The sequence below is a fragment of the Epinephelus moara genome, chromosome 6 (assembly GCF_006386435.1).
Source record: "Epinephelus moara isolate mb chromosome 6, YSFRI_EMoa_1.0, whole genome shotgun sequence".
Classification (NCBI taxonomy): Eukaryota; Metazoa; Chordata; class Actinopteri; order Perciformes; family Serranidae; genus Epinephelus; species Epinephelus moara.
The window spans coordinates 35,638,864-35,656,526 of NC_065511.1; the positions used below are offsets into that span (position 1 = coordinate 35,638,864).

General features: G+C 40.5%; 2 protein-coding genes across 10 annotated transcripts in view; both read left to right on the forward strand.

Annotated features, from left to right (window-relative positions):
* Positions 1-17,663, forward strand: part of LOC126391280 (transmembrane protein 176B-like) — a 35,871-nt gene that overhangs the window by 12,716 nt on the left and 5,492 nt on the right. The window contains exons 1-7 of one of the 7 annotated variants that reach the window (XM_050045918.1): positions 11,974-12,135; positions 13,589-13,783; positions 14,212-14,331; positions 14,783-14,839; positions 15,504-15,719; positions 16,028-16,150; positions 16,859-17,559. The exons of 1 other annotated variant lie outside the window; for it this stretch is intronic. In XM_050045918.1, coding sequence (XP_049901875.1) covers positions 11,989-12,135; positions 13,589-13,783; positions 14,212-14,331; positions 14,783-14,839; positions 15,504-15,719; positions 16,028-16,150; positions 16,859-16,924 — 924 coding nt within the window. In that variant the 5' untranslated portion in view covers positions 11,974-11,988 and the 3' untranslated portion in view covers positions 16,925-17,559. Of the gene's footprint in view, positions 1-11,973; positions 12,136-13,588; positions 13,784-14,211; positions 14,332-14,782; positions 14,840-15,503; positions 15,720-16,027; positions 16,151-16,858; positions 17,560-17,663 lie in introns of those variants that run through there. 5 more of the 7 variants (XM_050045920.1, XM_050045919.1, XM_050045921.1 and 2 more) reach the window with 5 other exon arrangements.
* LOC126391286 (transmembrane protein 176B-like) lies at positions 888-9,886 on the forward strand. Of its 3 annotated transcripts, XM_050045938.1 has the most exons (8): positions 894-944; positions 2,022-2,201; positions 3,176-3,370; positions 3,475-3,591; positions 5,786-5,842; positions 7,122-7,337; positions 8,151-8,282; positions 9,752-9,848. In XM_050045938.1, exons 3-8 carry the CDS (start codon positions 3,194-3,196, stop codon positions 9,815-9,817), a joined length of 765 nt encoding a protein of 254 aa, XP_049901895.1. In that variant the 5' UTR covers positions 894-944; positions 2,022-2,201; positions 3,176-3,193; the 3' UTR covers positions 9,818-9,848. The 3 variants fall into 3 exon arrangements, with proteins under 3 accessions (XP_049901896.1, XP_049901894.1, XP_049901895.1); XM_050045939.1 differs by lacking the exon at positions 2,022-2,201 and having other exon boundaries at positions 888-944; positions 8,151-8,273; positions 9,752-9,886; XM_050045937.1 differs by lacking the exon at positions 2,022-2,201 and having other exon boundaries at positions 888-944.

Here is a 17,663-nt window from a genome sequence, read left to right on the forward strand (position 1 = left end):
CCACGAAAAAAAGAAAAAATTACACCGAAAAACAGAAAAATAAAAAAATTACTCAGAAAAACAGAAAAAAATTAGCCGAAAAACAAACAAAAAAATACCACGAAAAAAAGAAAAAATTACACTGAAAAACAGAAAAATAAAAAAATTACTCAATAAAACAGATTTTTTTTTATTTGTCAAGTGAATGCAATACGCTTCCGTAGATAGGTGTACACAGACCCTCCAGAATTAACATAATTTCACCCAGACCATGTAACTGTAAACTGTTAAAACTTTGCTTTTGACTTTGAAAAAANAGAAAAAAATTAGCCGAAAAACAAACAAAAAAATACCACGAAAAAAAGAAAAAATTACACTGAAAAACAGAAAAATAAAAAAATTACTCAATAAAACAGATTTTTTTTTATTTGTCAAGTGAATGCAATACGCTTCCGTAGATAGGTGTACACAGACCCTCCAGAATTAACATAATTTCACCCAGACCATGTAACTGTAAACTGTTAAAACTTTGCTTTTGACTTTGAAAAAATAATGTACCACTAAATCCATGAAGGTATGTTTTAAATATATAATGCAGGAGTGTAGTAGAACCAATAAAAACTATGAAACATCACGAATGCAATTTCTTTTAGGCTGGGCCCATTTTTGAGTTAGATTGACTGGACTAATATGAGTCAGGACAGACATGGATGTAAACTGTAACTGCAACCTGACTGATCTGTGGACTTAAACAACTGTGAGGCGGTAACTCTCCTCTGAAATATAAAATAAAAATCACATACGTGTCTCTCAGGTAAGGGTTACGCGTCTGCTTCAGGATGAGGGGGAGGTGCTGCGCTGCCAATCTTTCCTCCTCCTCTTCCAGATATTAGGAACTGTACCATAAATCCTCAGGCAGATGTAGGTTTAGGTGAAGCTCAACCTGTCGGCACTGTCAGAAACAGGTAAGACCATTAAAGACTGCATTCTAATATTAATATTATAAGTTATTTTATTTTATATTTAAAGTTTCAAAATGTTTCAGATTGAGAAAAGCGTCTTTAATGATTAGGATACTTCAAACAGGATTTTACAATACTAAAACTGGATGTCGATCATTCACAAAATGTGTAAATAAAGAGAACGGGTAGATTTGATTTATTTTCTTTTATTTATTACAACATTAATTATCTCAAACTATGTTCTCAGTGAGATAAGGGTGTTTGTAAAGCCTGAGAAAGGACCCAGACTTCAGTTTGTTGACAATATGTCATGCGTCATAACATTATCTTTCAGTCAGAGGAGTGATGGAGTGGGAAATGTTTTCCTGGCCTCGATTTACACTGTTACCTTAAAGAGTCGAATACGTCATCGATAACAGTTTACTACACAAGTGCTGAATTCTAGAGAGATTGGTTTACATATTAAGACTTTCCTTGAAAAACATAGGAAGAGGGCGACGAGCAATGAAAGACAAAATGACCCAAAAAGTTAGCACGAAATTGGTAAAAAGAGAAAATAAAAAACAAGAAAATTACTAAAAAAAACAAACCAAACAAACAAGGAAATTACCTGGAAAAAGAGCTTGAAAATTATAATAATTCTGTAACATAACTTTAAACATATAATCGCGATAATTATAATATAGTTTGTTCTCAGCTTTTAAAAAAGATATTTTTGCAAATTTGTGGAACATTTATTCCCAAGTTGCTCATTGCCTTTTTTCCACGTTTTTGAAAGGCATTGCATCAATTTGCTCACACCTCAGCCCATCTCACTGGGGCTGTCACAGTTAACAACACAACAAATTAAAATGTTGCATTTAAACAGATAATCTTAAATATTTAAAACACTTTCAGAATTCAGTAGGTTCCAAAAATGAAAGGAAGATGTGCAATATAAATTGTAGTTGCACTTATAATCTTCAGTGGTCATGTGCTGTTGTTACAGCCTGGCTCAAGGGAAGGACGAAGAGGATGGAGAATACACAAAAGGGTGGAGGTCAAACATGAAAGAAATTACTAAATAATGTTATTTTACAGAACAAATGAATGGGATATGGACAATCAGTAACATCAGCGGTGTGTGCGAGTGTCAGGGTGAGAGGAAAATGCTGCACACTGACAGGAAAGACAAAACAAATCAATCAAACCAAAGGACGAGATTGAGGCAAACTGAGCTGCCCAGCTTCGTAGGCTTGCAAGCTCATCAGCCAGGACCAGGTGAGCCAGCCTTCTAATCATCTGCACTGCCAGCCCACTACCTGCAAGGGGAGGAGAAGGCACAAGCAGGCCAGGAAGAGTGGAGACACAGGAGGGGTCGTCTCGTCACACTCTATAATCACTACAGAACCGAGGCATTTCAAAATATGTATAACTTGATATTTTACCAGCAGGCGGAAAAGAAAAGAAAAATAAGCTCTTACCGAAAGTTTTATCAGTTTACCGAAAGTTTCAGCTGAGATAAGATTGGATTATCTGGGTGGGAGCCATTTGTTAAGATTTGTGGTTTACCCTAATTTACTTATCAGATAAAAATCTGCTATGCAAGAGAGCACAAGTCTGTAGTGCAGTATGGAAGGATCAGGAAAAGTACAAGTATCAATGATCTGCGCTCTCATTTCAATCAGGAGACAGAAGGATGATGTACAGATACTATTTAATACAGAATATGAGTGTATAGATGAACAGATGATTTGTGCTGATTAAGATTTAACAGAAGTCTTTGGCGCTTGGACACCAGAGGGAGATATTTTGTGATCGAGAGACATCTGAGCAGCAGCAGGATGAATCCACCCCATGGAGTCCAGACACTGGTGGTGCTGGTGGCTGATGACTCTGAGGCTGCTGAGGCAGATGAGGCTGATGAATCCTTAAAGACTGGGTGGTGATGGGGAGGTGGAGGGTGTGCACGACTGCAGCAAGATAGAACTACGGCAGAGAAAGAATCGTGTTTAAAATGAGGAGCAGTAACGTGATACGCAGACAGAGACGGTGTGTCGCTCTCGCTGACACCTAGACATAGTGAGTGTGAAAGAAACTTAGAGCCTGAGCATGAAAAGTATCGTCTTCCTGACTGAACTTTCGCTAGAGCTTCATATGTTGGATGCTTTTATTTCTGATGAGTAATTATTTTTAAATGCATCCTACTGAGATGCTTCGACAGTTGTAGAAATCTAATCTTAATCTGTTTCCAGCCTCCAGAAGTGGGCAGGATGTCAATGACCTTGAACAAGGCTGATGGACACACTGTCATCACTGTGACCTCTGACCCCAAATGTGCTTGGCCTCCTCTGTGTCAAATCCTCAAGGCCCATTACCACAACCCACTGTGCTGCTCTGTGTCCCAGCACCTGAGGAGGGTCCAGGGTACCTCTCAGTCAGCTCTGGGGGTCAGTGCTCGGCTTTCTGTTCCTAAAGATGTTTGGTGAAATTCAACTTTTGTTATTCCCACTTAATCTAACTAAATCTGTAAATTATGTTTTTGGATTCACAGGCTACGCAGATTATGGTTGCAGTTATCAACATCTACCTTGGGACCATCCTCATTAATAATGGTGCCAGCTCCTGGCAGTTGTTGGAGACCTGGTATCCCATTTGGTTTGGGTTCTTGGTAAACGTGCTTTTATTAGTTATTTTATTATTTATTTTCATAAATCGGAGACATGAGTACATTTCCTGGTTTTGAGCTGTCTGCACAGAGGATCTGATATTAACAAGTTCCTGTGAAGTTCGGCAGATATACCAGCAGGGGTCGTCCCTTCACAAGCAGTTAGGTGTTTCAGAGGGTTTGAATCCTTGGTCACACACATGCTCACTTCTGAAATACTCCCAACTTGATTTATTCAGAGTTCCCATGGTCATGGAAAACCTGGAAAAGTCATGGAATTTTGTTGTGTGTGAAACTGTTGTTGTAATCTTTTGTGGGTAATTGTCCATGTAGTGTAACATAACGGAAAATTGGTTTTTGATGTTACATTACTCAATGTGTGGCAGTGTTTTGTTTATCATTCATTATGTTTCCTCATTTTTTCACATAGAATAGAGTTTGATATGTTTGAAAAAAGTGTGGCAAAAAACCCCCAAATATGGGTCCTTGAAAGTCATGGAAAAGTTTGGAAATTTTGTCCATAAAAATGGGTGCGAAACCTGTTTATTGTGACAGTAAGGGTTAAAATCACAGAGCCTGAAAAACTGTACATTAGCGGTCTACTAGTCCACACCCATTGGTATCTTTGTCACCTTCTACCTATGCCAATCCTCAATGCCTATGTGCAGTTTCACATAGATTGACCACATCAGTGAGTAGAAAAACGTGGGACAGACAGAATGACTGACTGGCAGAATGACACACTGACAGTTTCCATGATTATGTACAGCATACCATACCGTGACTTAGTCATACCAAAAATTAGAAAAAAAAACACCCAACATTGGTCCACAGGGGGAGCCACAGCGATCAATCGCATTTTAGCCATTTTTAAGCATTTTTCTGTTGTTATAGCGCCACCCAGTTGCCAATTAGAGTTAAATTTCTCCAGTCACCTTGAGGCCTCCTGTTCTACATATCTACCAAGTTTAGTAAAAATCCATATGGTGGTTAGGCCTAGATAAGAAATTAGCTCTCTAGCGCCCCCATTTTGTTTGATGGGGTCAATAATGGAGGGGTCCCCTCAGATTATGTGTGGTCATATGCCTACAAAGTTGTGTGGTGATGGGTGAAACCCTTGAGATGTTATACACCTTTATGTGATGAGCCACGCCCTCCGCAATATTCATTGCTTTATAGAAGCTCAGTTTTAGTAAGTTTTCCAACTTTTGCCAAGAGAGAACTTTAGATATTGGTCCCTAGATTATGTTCACAGAGTTTCATGCAGATCGGTCAAACTTCCTAGGAAGAGATCGATTTTAAGGTTTTTTTTCCCCGTTAAAGGGGTTTTTTTGGGGAGTTTTTCCTTATCCGCTGCGAGGGTCATAAGGACAGAGGGATGTCGTATGCTGTAAAGCCCTGTGAGGCAAATTGTGATTTGTGATATTGGGCTTTATAAATAAAATTGATTGATTGATTGATTGATTGAAGTGTTTTTCAAAAAATTCAAAATGGCGGAAAATCTATATAACTGAAAGTTATGGGTTCTTGAGGAAAATGTGTTCCTCATGAGGAGAGGCATCTCTGTGCAAAGTTTCATGTCTCTACGACATACGGGGCATGAGATATGCCCATTCAAAGTTTGCCAATTCAATCAGTTGCTATAGCGCCCCCCTTTGGCCAATTGATGTAATATTGCTTCATTCGCATCCTCCCATGACCCTCTACTACTGTGCCAAATTTCACATGGATTGACCAAGTCAGTGAGGAGAAAAACGTGGAACAGACACACAGACAGAGTTTTCGTCATTATATAGAAAGATATTTAATGGCTCATTAGCAGAAATGTAAACCAGAGTCACATGACCTGTACTCGAGTCAGACTGAAGTCACAGATTTAGACTTGACTTGACACACACACAAAAAACCTTGCAACTCAACTTGAACTTCATCAATGACTTGTCACTTCACTTAACTTGAGTCCTTTGACTTGAAAATACTACCTAATACTACCCAAAACCTAAAGATTAAAAAGTGTGATACTTAAAAAGTATGCCACAAATCAATTTATTTCCCTTCATTTTCCTTTTTAATTTATTGTATTTTCTTTTCTTTTATTGAACAGTAGAAGAACATACAGAAGCATAAACGTACAACATCTCATAGAGGATGTGAGGAGTAGAATTTAAATAACCAACACTCTTTGTCTTTTCTCTAGTTTGCTGGCTTCGGGATCATGAGCATTTTGTCTGAGAAGTACCCCAGTACATGTCTGGTGAGATGTTTCTCTGTATACTACAGTAAAGGCCTCAGTATGTTTCACACAATGTCTTGTTCAAAATACACACACTCAGAGGTCAACACATTCTCTCTCCCATCTCGTCACATGTCTTCACTTGGTCAAATTTGCCATGCCAGCTTATGCTTGTTACATGCATTGTGTTTCTTCAAATACACTTCTGTTTACAGAGGAAATGTACAGTTTCCATTTGTTAGATGCACACAGTCATTCAGAAAAAAACATCATGGTTCGGCTCTGCATTCATACAGGAAGTGAACACAGGCCTCCTGGGTTAAAGTCTGGTGTTGTTTACCCATCCACCCCTCCCACTCACCCTTTAGGGACTTTCCAGAAGCCTACGAAGCCAGTTCATCTTTCCCAGGATATCTTCTCGTTGTCTGGCTTGACTAACCCGTCACACTGGCCGTCTGGATAACCGATACTATAAAGCTGCTTATCAAGCAGTCCAGTTAACTGTGGGGTTTCCTACCCAGCTACGAGCGCGTGCTCGGTGTCTCTAACTGAAGCGGTGCGGCGGCGTATCATGCTGCAAAAGGATACCTGTTTTTCATCAGTGTCTGACGCAGAAATCAACGAGTTAGCAGCGGTGTTTGACGACTTCAGAATGAGAACGGGTTGTAAAGTTGGGCAAAAATAAATTCACACCCTGCTTACTTGTGTACATCTTTACATTTGATTACACTGACATCTTAAAGTTCTGATACCATCTCACAGGATTTAATTTAAGAGAAAGCTGTAAATAACTTTGCTTTGTATGGCATGTATCTCAAGTTTTTGATTAGTCGATTGACTGAAAATGAATCGGCAACCACAGTATTTTGATAATCAGTTAATCGTTTAGGTCCTTTTTCATGCAAAACATCCAAATATTTTATGTTTTCAGCATCTTAAATGTGAAGATTTGTTGTTTCTCTTGTCTTGACATTGTTGTCACCTGAATATCTTTGACTTTTAGACTGTTGGTTGGACAAAACGAGACATTTTATGGCTCTAAAAAACTGTAATGGGCATTTTTTGGACCAAGCAATCAATTAATCAAAAAAAATATTGGCAGATCAGTTGCAACCCTAGAACCAAATGTAATTACTATAGAGATACTGTAATGTTATTTTGTGCACCATCATACCTGTTTTTTGATCTGTGGGCCGAATTGCAGCTTCTATAAAACACTTGGACCACACTGTAAAGCTGTGGGTGTGCTGTGTATGTTCGATTCCAGATGCGGTATTAACTGACATCTTTTCTACTTCAGGTCACTGCTAGTGTGATTGCAAATCTTGCAGGAGTTGCTTTTGCCATTGCAGCCATCGTACTCTACGGTTTTAACCGCATACGCATTGAACTGTCATGGTTGTGCCGGCGTGATGAGTGGGACTGGCGTGGCCTAAATATGACAATGCCTCCAACTCCATCCGTTGAGGAGATGATCATGATGGATAAATGCATGGACGCAAAAGCAAAAGTCAGGGTGAGTAGACATGCTGTTGGTGCATTGCTGCATATCTTGGTCCACTGGCCAACTGTAGGTCAGTGGATTGGTGTGAAGCCATCACCTGTGTGTGCGCACGTGTGTCCCATCACTGCACTTGTGTTTTTTCAAGACATCCAACCACTCAAAGTGCTTTTAAACTACGAGTCACATTCACCCACACACACATTCACACATTGGTGGCCGAGGCTGCCTTACAAGGAGCCACCTGCTGCTCCAGTAACCATTCACACCAATGGAACAACCATCAGGAGCTTTGGGGTTCAGTATCTTGCACAAGGATACTTCAACATGTGGACTGGAAGAGCTGGCGACTGAACCACTGATCTTCTGATTAGTGGATGACCTGTTCTACCTCCTGGGCCACAGTCACCTACATGTGCACTACACAAACAAACGGGGAGCCACTTACAGAAAAACAGCCCCATAGTGTTACCAGAGATCAAAAACTTGACTTAAATATGAAGCTAAAGCCAGGAGACGAGTAGCTTAGCATAAAGACTGTAAACAGGAGGAAACAGCTAGCCTGGATATTTCTTAAATTAAAAAACTCTGCTACCAGCGTCTCTGAATTTGACTAATAAACATAAGGTCTAAAGGGATGTTATTTGCTGGACTTACAACAAATAGTCTCAGCATGTAACTCACTGTAAATGTTTTTATGACTAAGCTAATAAATAAATAAAGCATGCAAACATCTAACAGGATGCTGATTCTTTTTACAGGCACAAACTGTGTACCTGACTGGTAGAGATTTTAAAGTTGTCACTGGCTCTTCTTGTGTCCCATCAGGTCCTTGTGCAGAGCATCAGTACCGTGCTGGTCATCATGTCGATCCTCGAGCTTTGCCTCGTCACCAGCTCTGCTGTTTTGGGCATCAAGGCTCTGATGAGGGGTCAGAAGGAAGCAAACAAGGTACACGATGTATGTTTTTTAGCTGTTTAAACTTTATTTATCCAGGAGGGCTGACAGAGTGGACACAACATGCTGCTTCAGTTGTTTAACTCCATACATTCAGCTGCTTGGTCTCTTTCCTTGACAGTTGGTGCTCCAGCAGTATAAGTAGTCACTCACCTGGCTCCAGCTGCATTTAGAGACGAATCCTATTGAACCATTTTGCGCCTTTTAAGGCCAAATCACACCGACAGCAAACCCTGCGTGTCAAAAAATATGGCCCTATTATTTTCACTGTACAACCCCACACTGGCGGTGGCTAGACGCATGACGGCGCTCTTGGACACACCGCCCTGCAGCACTTATCGCTGCTGTCCTATTTCCAGCCTCGCCACCCCTGGAATTAAATGTATTTTTCCCCCCTCTCACTCTTTGCTTGTACATAACAGCTCCCGTAGCAGCTCTTCTTCTCTGCTCCTGTGGCAGCTCAACTCCTCTCCTTACCACGGATGCAAAAAGAGACTCTGTGTTGACATTAAGAAATATTATGAGCTAAACGACCCACAATCCTGTCGTTATAAAGACAATGACCAAAAAGATATTACCTGGTGAGTCATAGCTCTGGAGGTCGGCTCCTCAGGTGTGAAACTAAGTTTTAATAGGGGCCGTCCACACATGATTTTAAGCTAACGCAGAGGTGAGAGAGGTGCAGATCTTTCAGTAAAAGTAGTAACTTTGTGTGGTCGTCTGTTAATGAGCTGCAGTACGACACACCCGGTGTGTGCTAGGGATGGAATTTGACGCACGTCACATGATGTACCCCACTGTGAAGGGGCGACAGAGAGCCACCATTATTTTATTTTATTAAATCAAAAGCTCAGTCTTTATATGAATTTAGTCAGCCAATTTTATTTTAGTTATGGCAGTAATTACTTAGACATAAAAAACTGCAAATGAAACCAAACTTTCCATCACAGGCTTTTTGAGGGCCTCCCTCCTACTGGGGCCAAGGGGTAATCAGCCCCACATTTCCCCCCATTACGAAGCCCCTGTGCTTCTTTGGAGAACACGTCACAGCTCTCCAGACAGCACAGATGGATGGACAAAGATACAACAGCACCATAAACTACTGAATGAAACATAACCATGGATTTCAATCAACTCCTGTCTGACCTAAACCTAAAAACCATTTACCAGCCTCACAGCAGAAACATTTATTTTAGGGCTACTATTGCACAGTGACAAAACTAACATATGTGCAGCGATTGAGATTTGTGATTGTTTAACATATTTGACAAATAATATGTTTATTATTACACAAGTTATATTTTACACATATTAACGATGTGGGATAATCCTGTTTTCTTTGTATGATGGAACGCTTCCCAAATATGAACAGCTGCACCTTTGCCTTGAAGCGCTCTTCCCATGAAACCTGAGTGTCCACATTTTTGTGAAGGCTTTATTGTGCATGACTGTTTGTGTGTTTCTCTTTTCAGAGCACTGATGACCCAAATCTCCACAAATTTCCCCTGCAGAAGGAGGTCGCCACTATCACAGCTTAACAGCAGTACTCTACTCACCACTATCATGAGCTGAAGTCCTGTAAAAGTCTAATAAACAAGATATAAAAGTTTGTGTTGGGGCTTCTTCAGTCATTGAGACATATTTTGTTTGTCATGATGCTGCCTTGAAGAGGTACTCGTATCCACAAGCTGTAGTGTTGTCACTGTAAACTGCTGTAAGTGCTTATCATGATCACAGTCTTTGAAAAACAAACTTAGAAAAATGTGCATGTTATTTAATATACAAAAACTAGTGTCGCTGATGTATCTTTAAAAGATTGTCATAATTCTAGACAACCTTGAACTGAATAAACTGCAGTCTAGCATTAGTTGAGCTTAGATGGATCCTCTTCATCCCCTCATTCTGCATGTCCTCAGTCAACTCTACACCAAGATCTGCCTCCTGTGCAAATTTGATGAAACAACAGTCATATCAGAAAACAAGATGTTTGCTGTTTTCTGTGGAGGCATGCAGGAAAAACATCCACTAACCCACTGGTTCCCAACATGGGGTCACCAAAGCTTCACAGGGAGTTGTGAGGCCTTCTTGATTTTGAGGGATGTAAGAAGACTTTTTTAAAAACACACAGTTGGCCTATATCTCATTTCATTCCTCCCTGTGAAGAAAACTAAATAAAATTGTTTTTTGTTTAGATTATTATCTAAGATATAAGCTTTAAAAAAAATCTTACATGCCACAGTTGCAGACACACCAAACCAACATCAAAGAGCGGAACACTAGCGGTGACGAAAGCCAACTGTTGTGTCATCTACGTCGCCTCACGTCGCCTCACATCGCCCTGTGTCAGTTGCATTTGAACACACTACATGGACTACATCCAGCGGCCAGGTAGCACGTACGTTCTGCGTCTGCGTGAGAGGAAATAATGCAAAAAGGGAAACTGGAAGTCCGAGGAATGCATGAGATAATGCTCCGCTAGCCTCACAGCTAGCCCCGGTTTGTTATTCAGGTTAAAGTGGGAAGAAGCAGCGGGCCTGTCGGGCAGCTGAGTGAAGTGGAGCCTGAGGAGGAAGCACCAGTTAGCCCCGGTTTCACTACAGGCAGATTCACTCGCTACAGGGGCGAGGAAATAAAACCTGAACAGCCAATCAGAGTGATCTCTCTCACCGACAAGCTCTGCCGCCGATTCAACATGCTCAATCGGCCGAAAAGCCGCCGACGCAGAAGTGCCGACAGTGCGGGACACACCGCAAATACTAGAGCGACAGACGCTCACCGACGGCCCGACTTTGACCGACGGCCAACCGTTGGCTTGGTGTGTCAGGGCGCTGAAGTGCTGGCTGTAATAGAAAAGCACACACTTAATTCATATAAAGTTCAGTTAAATTCATCCATATCACTCGCTTTACACAAACTTCCTGCAGTTATTGTGTTCACTAGTCGGGTTAATTGTACAGTTTGTCAGTTCTTCTGTGCTGTTATTGTTATGCATTTAATATAATAGGAAATATCCATAAAATATGTCACTTAGTCAGGGGTCGTCTGTTTATTCAATGGTAGAAAAGGGGAAGGTTGGAAACCACTGCACTAACCTACTGTTATGTGAATATCAGGAAGTGATTCATCGAGGCAGGCAGAAGGTCACGCTAATTCTCCCCGTCAGGAGCCGCTTTCTACGGAAGAGAAAGTGCAACGAGTTGATGATGTAAAAAGAGCACTGGTCAAACCTCAAACAAAGGAAAAAATTAATATATTAACGGAGAGTACACTGGACAGTACAACTAATATTACAGCTATGTGCTCCTGGAAGACTTCTGGTAACAGCTCTGTGTGCAAACATAGGCGTGTTTAAAACCTTCAGAGACGATGAAGTTATCGATACACCAACTTTTCCAACTCCCCCAAGCGTAAAACCTTTTTTGTAATATTTAGAAATTGTTTGTGCTTCCCCCAGGTTTTAATGGGCAAATAGAAATGCACATGCACTTATGTACAGTAACCTACTTGGTTTCTTTCCACCACTGGTGCTGGGGGAAGTTTAACTTTTGACCTCTAACCTTCTTGCTACAACCCTGCATCATGTCACTGACTCCTTCTCTCTGTTTAATGTAATAAAAATAGCATTTAGGCCAAAAACAACAGCATTAACATTTTCCTTTGTGTTTGGCTGATTATGAAGCAAAGGGTTAAGTTTCTTTGTTGATCCCAGATGAGGGGAGGTACTTCTGGTAACAGGGTGACACACTGTTGGCACTGGTCCACCTCTGTCCCTCCTTATCCAAACAATAACTGCGCAGCAGCTGTAGGCAACAAACCACATTTGGAGTTTTTCCTCTACTCTCACAGATACAGTCAGGTAAGTCATTTTGTTATGTTTGAGCCAGACTATAAAGGACTAACTCAATTTTAGCCTATCCTTATCGTGTAGTTATATGGTCCTGTACTGCTGTTGAAGTAAACACATCCTTTCAAGCTAATAACTGGTCAGCAAGTGTGTTAATGGGTGAATGTTTCGAGTTAAATCTCACTGTGGAATAGGTGAACGTCTTGGGAACCTATCAGGAGAGAAAACATGTATGTCAGGCGCGTATTAAATAATATAAACCCGACTTAATCGGATGCAGTGCGGAAGATTTGTAATAAGACCAACACAACCCACGTAAAATCCAAGATGGCGCCCAACTTATTCTTTGCTCCAACGGCAGGGCTCCTCTGTGCCACCAATGGTGCAATGGTGACTGTACACGATATAATACACTTTAAATGTTTGACAAAAACATACTAGCTATTTTCGGATTTAGTATTTTGTTTCTGTCAAACGTTTTAAAAGGTAAAAAATGAACGTCGACGCTCAGCTAATGCAATATAGCCTCCGACCACTGGTGGCAGCACTGAGCAGAATGCTGCTGAGCGAGCACTGCAGTCAGTGAGGGAGGAAGACGACGGCGTTATGTTGTATTTACTGTAAAAGTGTGCTTCAGTCTGTCGGAATAAATCGTTTTCTGCTGCTTCACACATCATCTGACATCGACTGTTTCCCACCTGGTAAGTTAGTGAGAAATTCACTCTTCGTTATGAGTCTCAAACAGTTGCTGTTTCTCGTTTTACGGGACCGTAATACACCAAACCACGGCTAACGTTAACTTCACGAACGTTGTAACTACGGTTCATTTAAGGTCGTGCTACACTGTGGTTAGCTAAGTTAATACCACGAGAGCGGTCTTGTTTAGCCAAAAAGTGGCGTCAACCATATTTTCACAGTTTAAAAACGTCTCAACTAAATAATAACGAACTTTAACGTGTCAGTGTTTTAGACAGGTGTTGAATTAACAGGATGTAGTGTGGTACTGTTGAAGTGTATTGTACAGAGAGGTGTTTCTGCTATTTATTTTTTACTTAGCTTAATAGGAAAACCTGTATTTACCAAACAAATGGAGAAAAAAACACCACCTAGCCTGCCACTGTCTGCTCTATGATCATTTAGGACTGTGTTTCATGAAGTTGGGGACACTCAACAGACATATTTTAAAAAGAGTAGTGAGAATCACAGCAGCAGAGCTCAGTGATATCCTGATTTTTAGTTCCTAGTTTGGGTCAAGTTCTAAAAATGCTGACTCGTACAATTCCTGAAAGGCAAATAAAACATATACGGCCATGAAACTTGAAATGTTTAGCCCGATCTAGGGTAACCCTGAGATTCCTCCAGAGCCAGTAGGGTTGAAGAGTCTTTAAGGTTTAAGACTCAGTAACAGCAACCTTAACCTGATTGAGGAGATTTTAAGTTTCCTGTACTCTCTTGTCTCCTTCAGTCCACAGGAGCAGGCAGGATGTCTGTAACCATGGCGAAGGCTGATGGGGTCACTGTGTTCACTGTGACCTCTGACACCCAAAGTGTTTGTCCTCCGCTGTGCCAAATCATCAAAGGCCTTTGCTACAGCCCTGTGTGCTGCTCTGTGTCTCAGCACCTGAGGAAAGTTCAGAGATCCTCTCAGTCAATACTCGGGGTGAGTAACGACCTTTATATGTTTTAAGTTGTCTTATAAACTTCAGCTTTAAAGTTTTTTTATACTACACTGCAGTATGTTTTCTTTTCCCGCTCAATTCTGATTTTAACTGTGAGTAGATAAGTTGTTTTAGTGTAATTCAATGAAATACAAATTCTTGATGCCAGAAGCTGCATGTTATTGTTGTAATCACATTGCAGTCAGCGTTTTTCCATTATACTCTCACCGCTCTGTACCTAACTTAAAGCTTCGGGTGCTCTTCTGTTTATATAGAAAATTTCATTTAGAAAACACCATGAAACTGTGAGAGAAAGTGGTCCGATGTAACAGTATGCTCTGCTCCCCAGCTAACTCTAACAATGTCATGTGGTGACTTCAGGTCGACTGTACAGGTGTTTGTTGTTCATGCTGTGTTTCCTCCTCCACAGGCTCTGCACATCATGGTTGGGTTGCTCAACATCGGCCTCGGAGTGATCCTCATGTGCAGTCGCAGTGGCTCTTGGTGGCAAATGGATGAAACTGGGTTTCCTTTTTGGCTCGGAGGAGTGGTAAGCAAGCTGATGCTGTATTTGTCCCTTTATGTCTTAAGTCCAACACAATTTTCCTTTCATAATTTACATCTGTGCACTCTTGAAGTTACAGTTAAGGGAAATCCAGCTTTTTATGTCAGGGTTGCATATTTGATTCTAAGGAGATCCACCTAACAGTCTGTATACACACACCAAGCTCACTTTTAAATGTCAAATGACATGAAATCAATAAAAACCTGTGTGTGTTTTGTTATTGGACGTCTTAATTGCTTTCTTCTCAGATCACATTGATCAGTACTGGTCGCTTGTCTCTTGTCTGCCAGTGTGAGCGCATTATGAGCGTTGCCTAGTTTCCCTTGGTGCTCAAAATGCTGTTCACCCAGTTAAAGATAGCAGTTACACAAATGAATTTCAGTGTTTGTGTGGAGAAATGGAAGTTTAAAGATTCTGTTGTTTGTCTTTTCTCTAGTTTATGTTGTTTGGCATCATCGGCATTGTGTCTGAGAAGTGTCCCAGTCCATGTCTGGTGAGTAGTTCAGCTTGATAACATCCTCATGTTGTCTTAATCATCTTTCTTTTATTGTCATCTTCTTCTTCTTTTAAAATTAATTCTAAGAAAAAACAACAACAACAGCTCCAGTACCATACACAGAGTAATTTGCAGGATTTGTCTCCAGTCTCCAGAGTAGAGCTTAGATCGGGCCCAAAAAATCCAGCTCGACCCCACCCGAGCCCGTGCATGTTCTGTCCAAGCCTGGCCCGTCTCTTTAATTGTAATTATGAGCCAGAGCCCAGTTTAAACCCGACATTTTTTTAAGGACACGAACGCGCGCCGTCAAGGTATAAGTATTTAGTTGTTTTTTTTAAGGAAGTGCTTTAGGGGCCTTTTGCAAGTTATTTTCCATATTGAAACATCATAGCAGCTATTTTGGCCCTTTTCGTTGGGGGCCTAACCGTAACGTCCACCCCACACCTTGTTGTTTTATGAGTTTAAAAGTCTCCAATTGAATTAGGAAAATTCCTCCATCTCATCATATTTTGTTGTTCTATCAAAGGTTAATATTTGAGATTTGCAAGGAGTTCTTAAAATTCGTACGAGACACTCAGCTGTAGAGAGGTAGGACAGTTGGTGGCTTTTTAAATTCCACGAGTATTTAATACATGGTGTGTTTTTGTGTCTTGTGTTTTAGGTCATCATCAATGTGATCCTGAATCTAGCAGGAGTTGGATTTGCCATTGCATCCATCGTACTCTACAGCGTCAATATGACAAACATATGGCTGTGGTCTATGTGTGACAACGATTATAATTATGACTACTATTCACGCCACCGACCCACTGCAGCTCCATCTCCCGGGGAGGAGATCATGAAGGAGAAATGCTTGGAGGGCAAAGAGTTGATTCTGGTGGGTGTGGAAATGTTACCTCAGCAGTCAAAATACAAGTTGTATCACTGATGATGGTCATTTTGACACACTGCGAGCATCAAAGCTTGCTCGTAGCATTTTACAAGTTTTTTTTAAATCTACACTTATTCTCATATGTCACAATGGAGTGATCAGATTGTGTAGCATTAAGAAATCAGCACTTTTGCACTTTAAATGTTGTGTTCTATTACATTGTGGTAACAATTTGAAGTAGATTAATAGTTCAGCTCTTAAAACAGTTGTGTTTCAAAATGTTAAAGTTCACACTGTCCTTTGTGTCCCACCAGATGCTCCTGAGAAGCATCAACGCTGTGCTGATCGTCCTGTCAGCCCTGGAGCTCTGCCTCGTCATCAGCTCTGCCGTCATGGGCATCAAGGCTCTGAGGAGCAGCGAGAAGGAAAAAGACAAGGTAGAGTTTTCTACAATCACATCTCAACCTGTTCTTAATTCACAGCTCCACCTTTTAGTACCAGATCTGTGTGCTAGGTACACCAACAGAGGGGGGACCAAAAATGGGGACGGTACAGAACGGTTTTATTGGTACCATCCACAACTTCTCACAGTGGAAACAGAAAAAAAACGCACAGATCGGTGAAAACCTGGGCTTTAGTGTATATCAGTTAATAACACTTTGACATTATGATAAAGAATTGCTGGTTGGTGAATTTTGTTTCTTTGTTTCCTCGCCATGCTCGCTGTTTCCCCCTATGTCTAGTCTTTATGCTAAGCTAATCGCCCGCTGCCCGTAGCTTCATATTGAGTGTGCAGACATGAGAGTGGTTTTGAACATTGTAAAATGTTGAACTATCCGTGAAAGAGTTTGTGGGTCGGGAAAATAATCTTCAGCTCTAACATATCAATAAGTCATTTTTACAAAATATATTTTTTATGTAGTTTGCTGCCAAGTTCTGTTTTCTTTAGCACATCCTAAATTTCACAATATTAAGAAAAGTGGCTAAAAAATGTACATTAACGTAATTATTCGCCCGTGTATCCCTGCAGGAAACAGAACAGCAACACAGTTGTTGAGTATATATAATGTGTGAATATGTGCCAAAGATTTGAGTATGTCCGCATCTTTTTATCGGCTCTACTGATATTATTTTTCTCTTTTCAGAAGATCGGTGACCCGGAAAGCTACAAACCACTGCTGGAGGAAGTCACCAGTAACCCTATAGCCTAAATAAAAATCTCTGCTTTGTGCTATCAGTTAGCAGGAACTATAATCCTGTGCATTTATACCATAGAGTCTGTGTACTGTAACATGAATGATTCACGCATATTCAGCTGGTACAATCTCTGTCTGGCTCCTGGGTCCTTTTTTGCAAGGGTTGCTTAAAAATATTTGCACTTATATTTTAGTGAATCTTTGATAATAATCTGCACATAACTGCATATGCTGCTGTCAGTTTCACTCTGTTGATGTTTTTTTAAACTGTTCCCATTGATTATGATTTTCTGTTAAATCTTGTGCCTTATGGTCAGTATGTATGTAGGTAAAAGTGAGGTTCGTGCATGTGTGTGTGATGGACACACACTGATGGACTTTTGTGTGTTTGTTATTTTACAACATGAAGCCATGTTAAATGTGTTTTGGTGTTTGTATTTCTGCTCTGTACTTTATATTAGACCTCAAAGTGTAAGTGAGAAATTGAGTGAGTTCAATAAAACAATTGGTGCGTATTGTTTTTTAGTACAGTACTTGCACTATGACGTCTAAACTTTTTGCTCCGGCCCTGCATGTCACTGACTCCTTTTCTTTGTTTTATGCTGTAAAAATAGCATTAAGGTATATCTAAATAAAAAAGTATGAAAGTGTTCCTTTGTGTTTAGCTAAAAGGGTTAAGTTTCTTTATAGATCCCAGATGAAGGGAGGTACTTTATGGCACTGATCCATCTCCTTCCCCTTCTGAAAAACAATA

What these genes read in the sequence shown, in the direction of transcription:
- LOC126391286 (XM_050045937.1), top strand. Translation starts at nt 3,194, where the DNA reads ATGTCAATGACCTTGAACAAGGCTGATGGACACACTGTCATCACTGTG. An exon ending in CCATTTGGTTTGGGTTCTTG is followed by an intron (nt 3,592 to 5,785) that starts GTAAACGTGCTT and finishes TCTTTTCTCTAG; the next exon opens with TTTGCTGGCTTCGGGATCAT. An exon ending in ACGCAAAAGCAAAAGTCAGG is followed by an intron (nt 7,338 to 8,150) that starts GTGAGTAGACAT and finishes GTGTCCCATCAG; the next exon opens with GTCCTTGTGCAGAGCATCAG.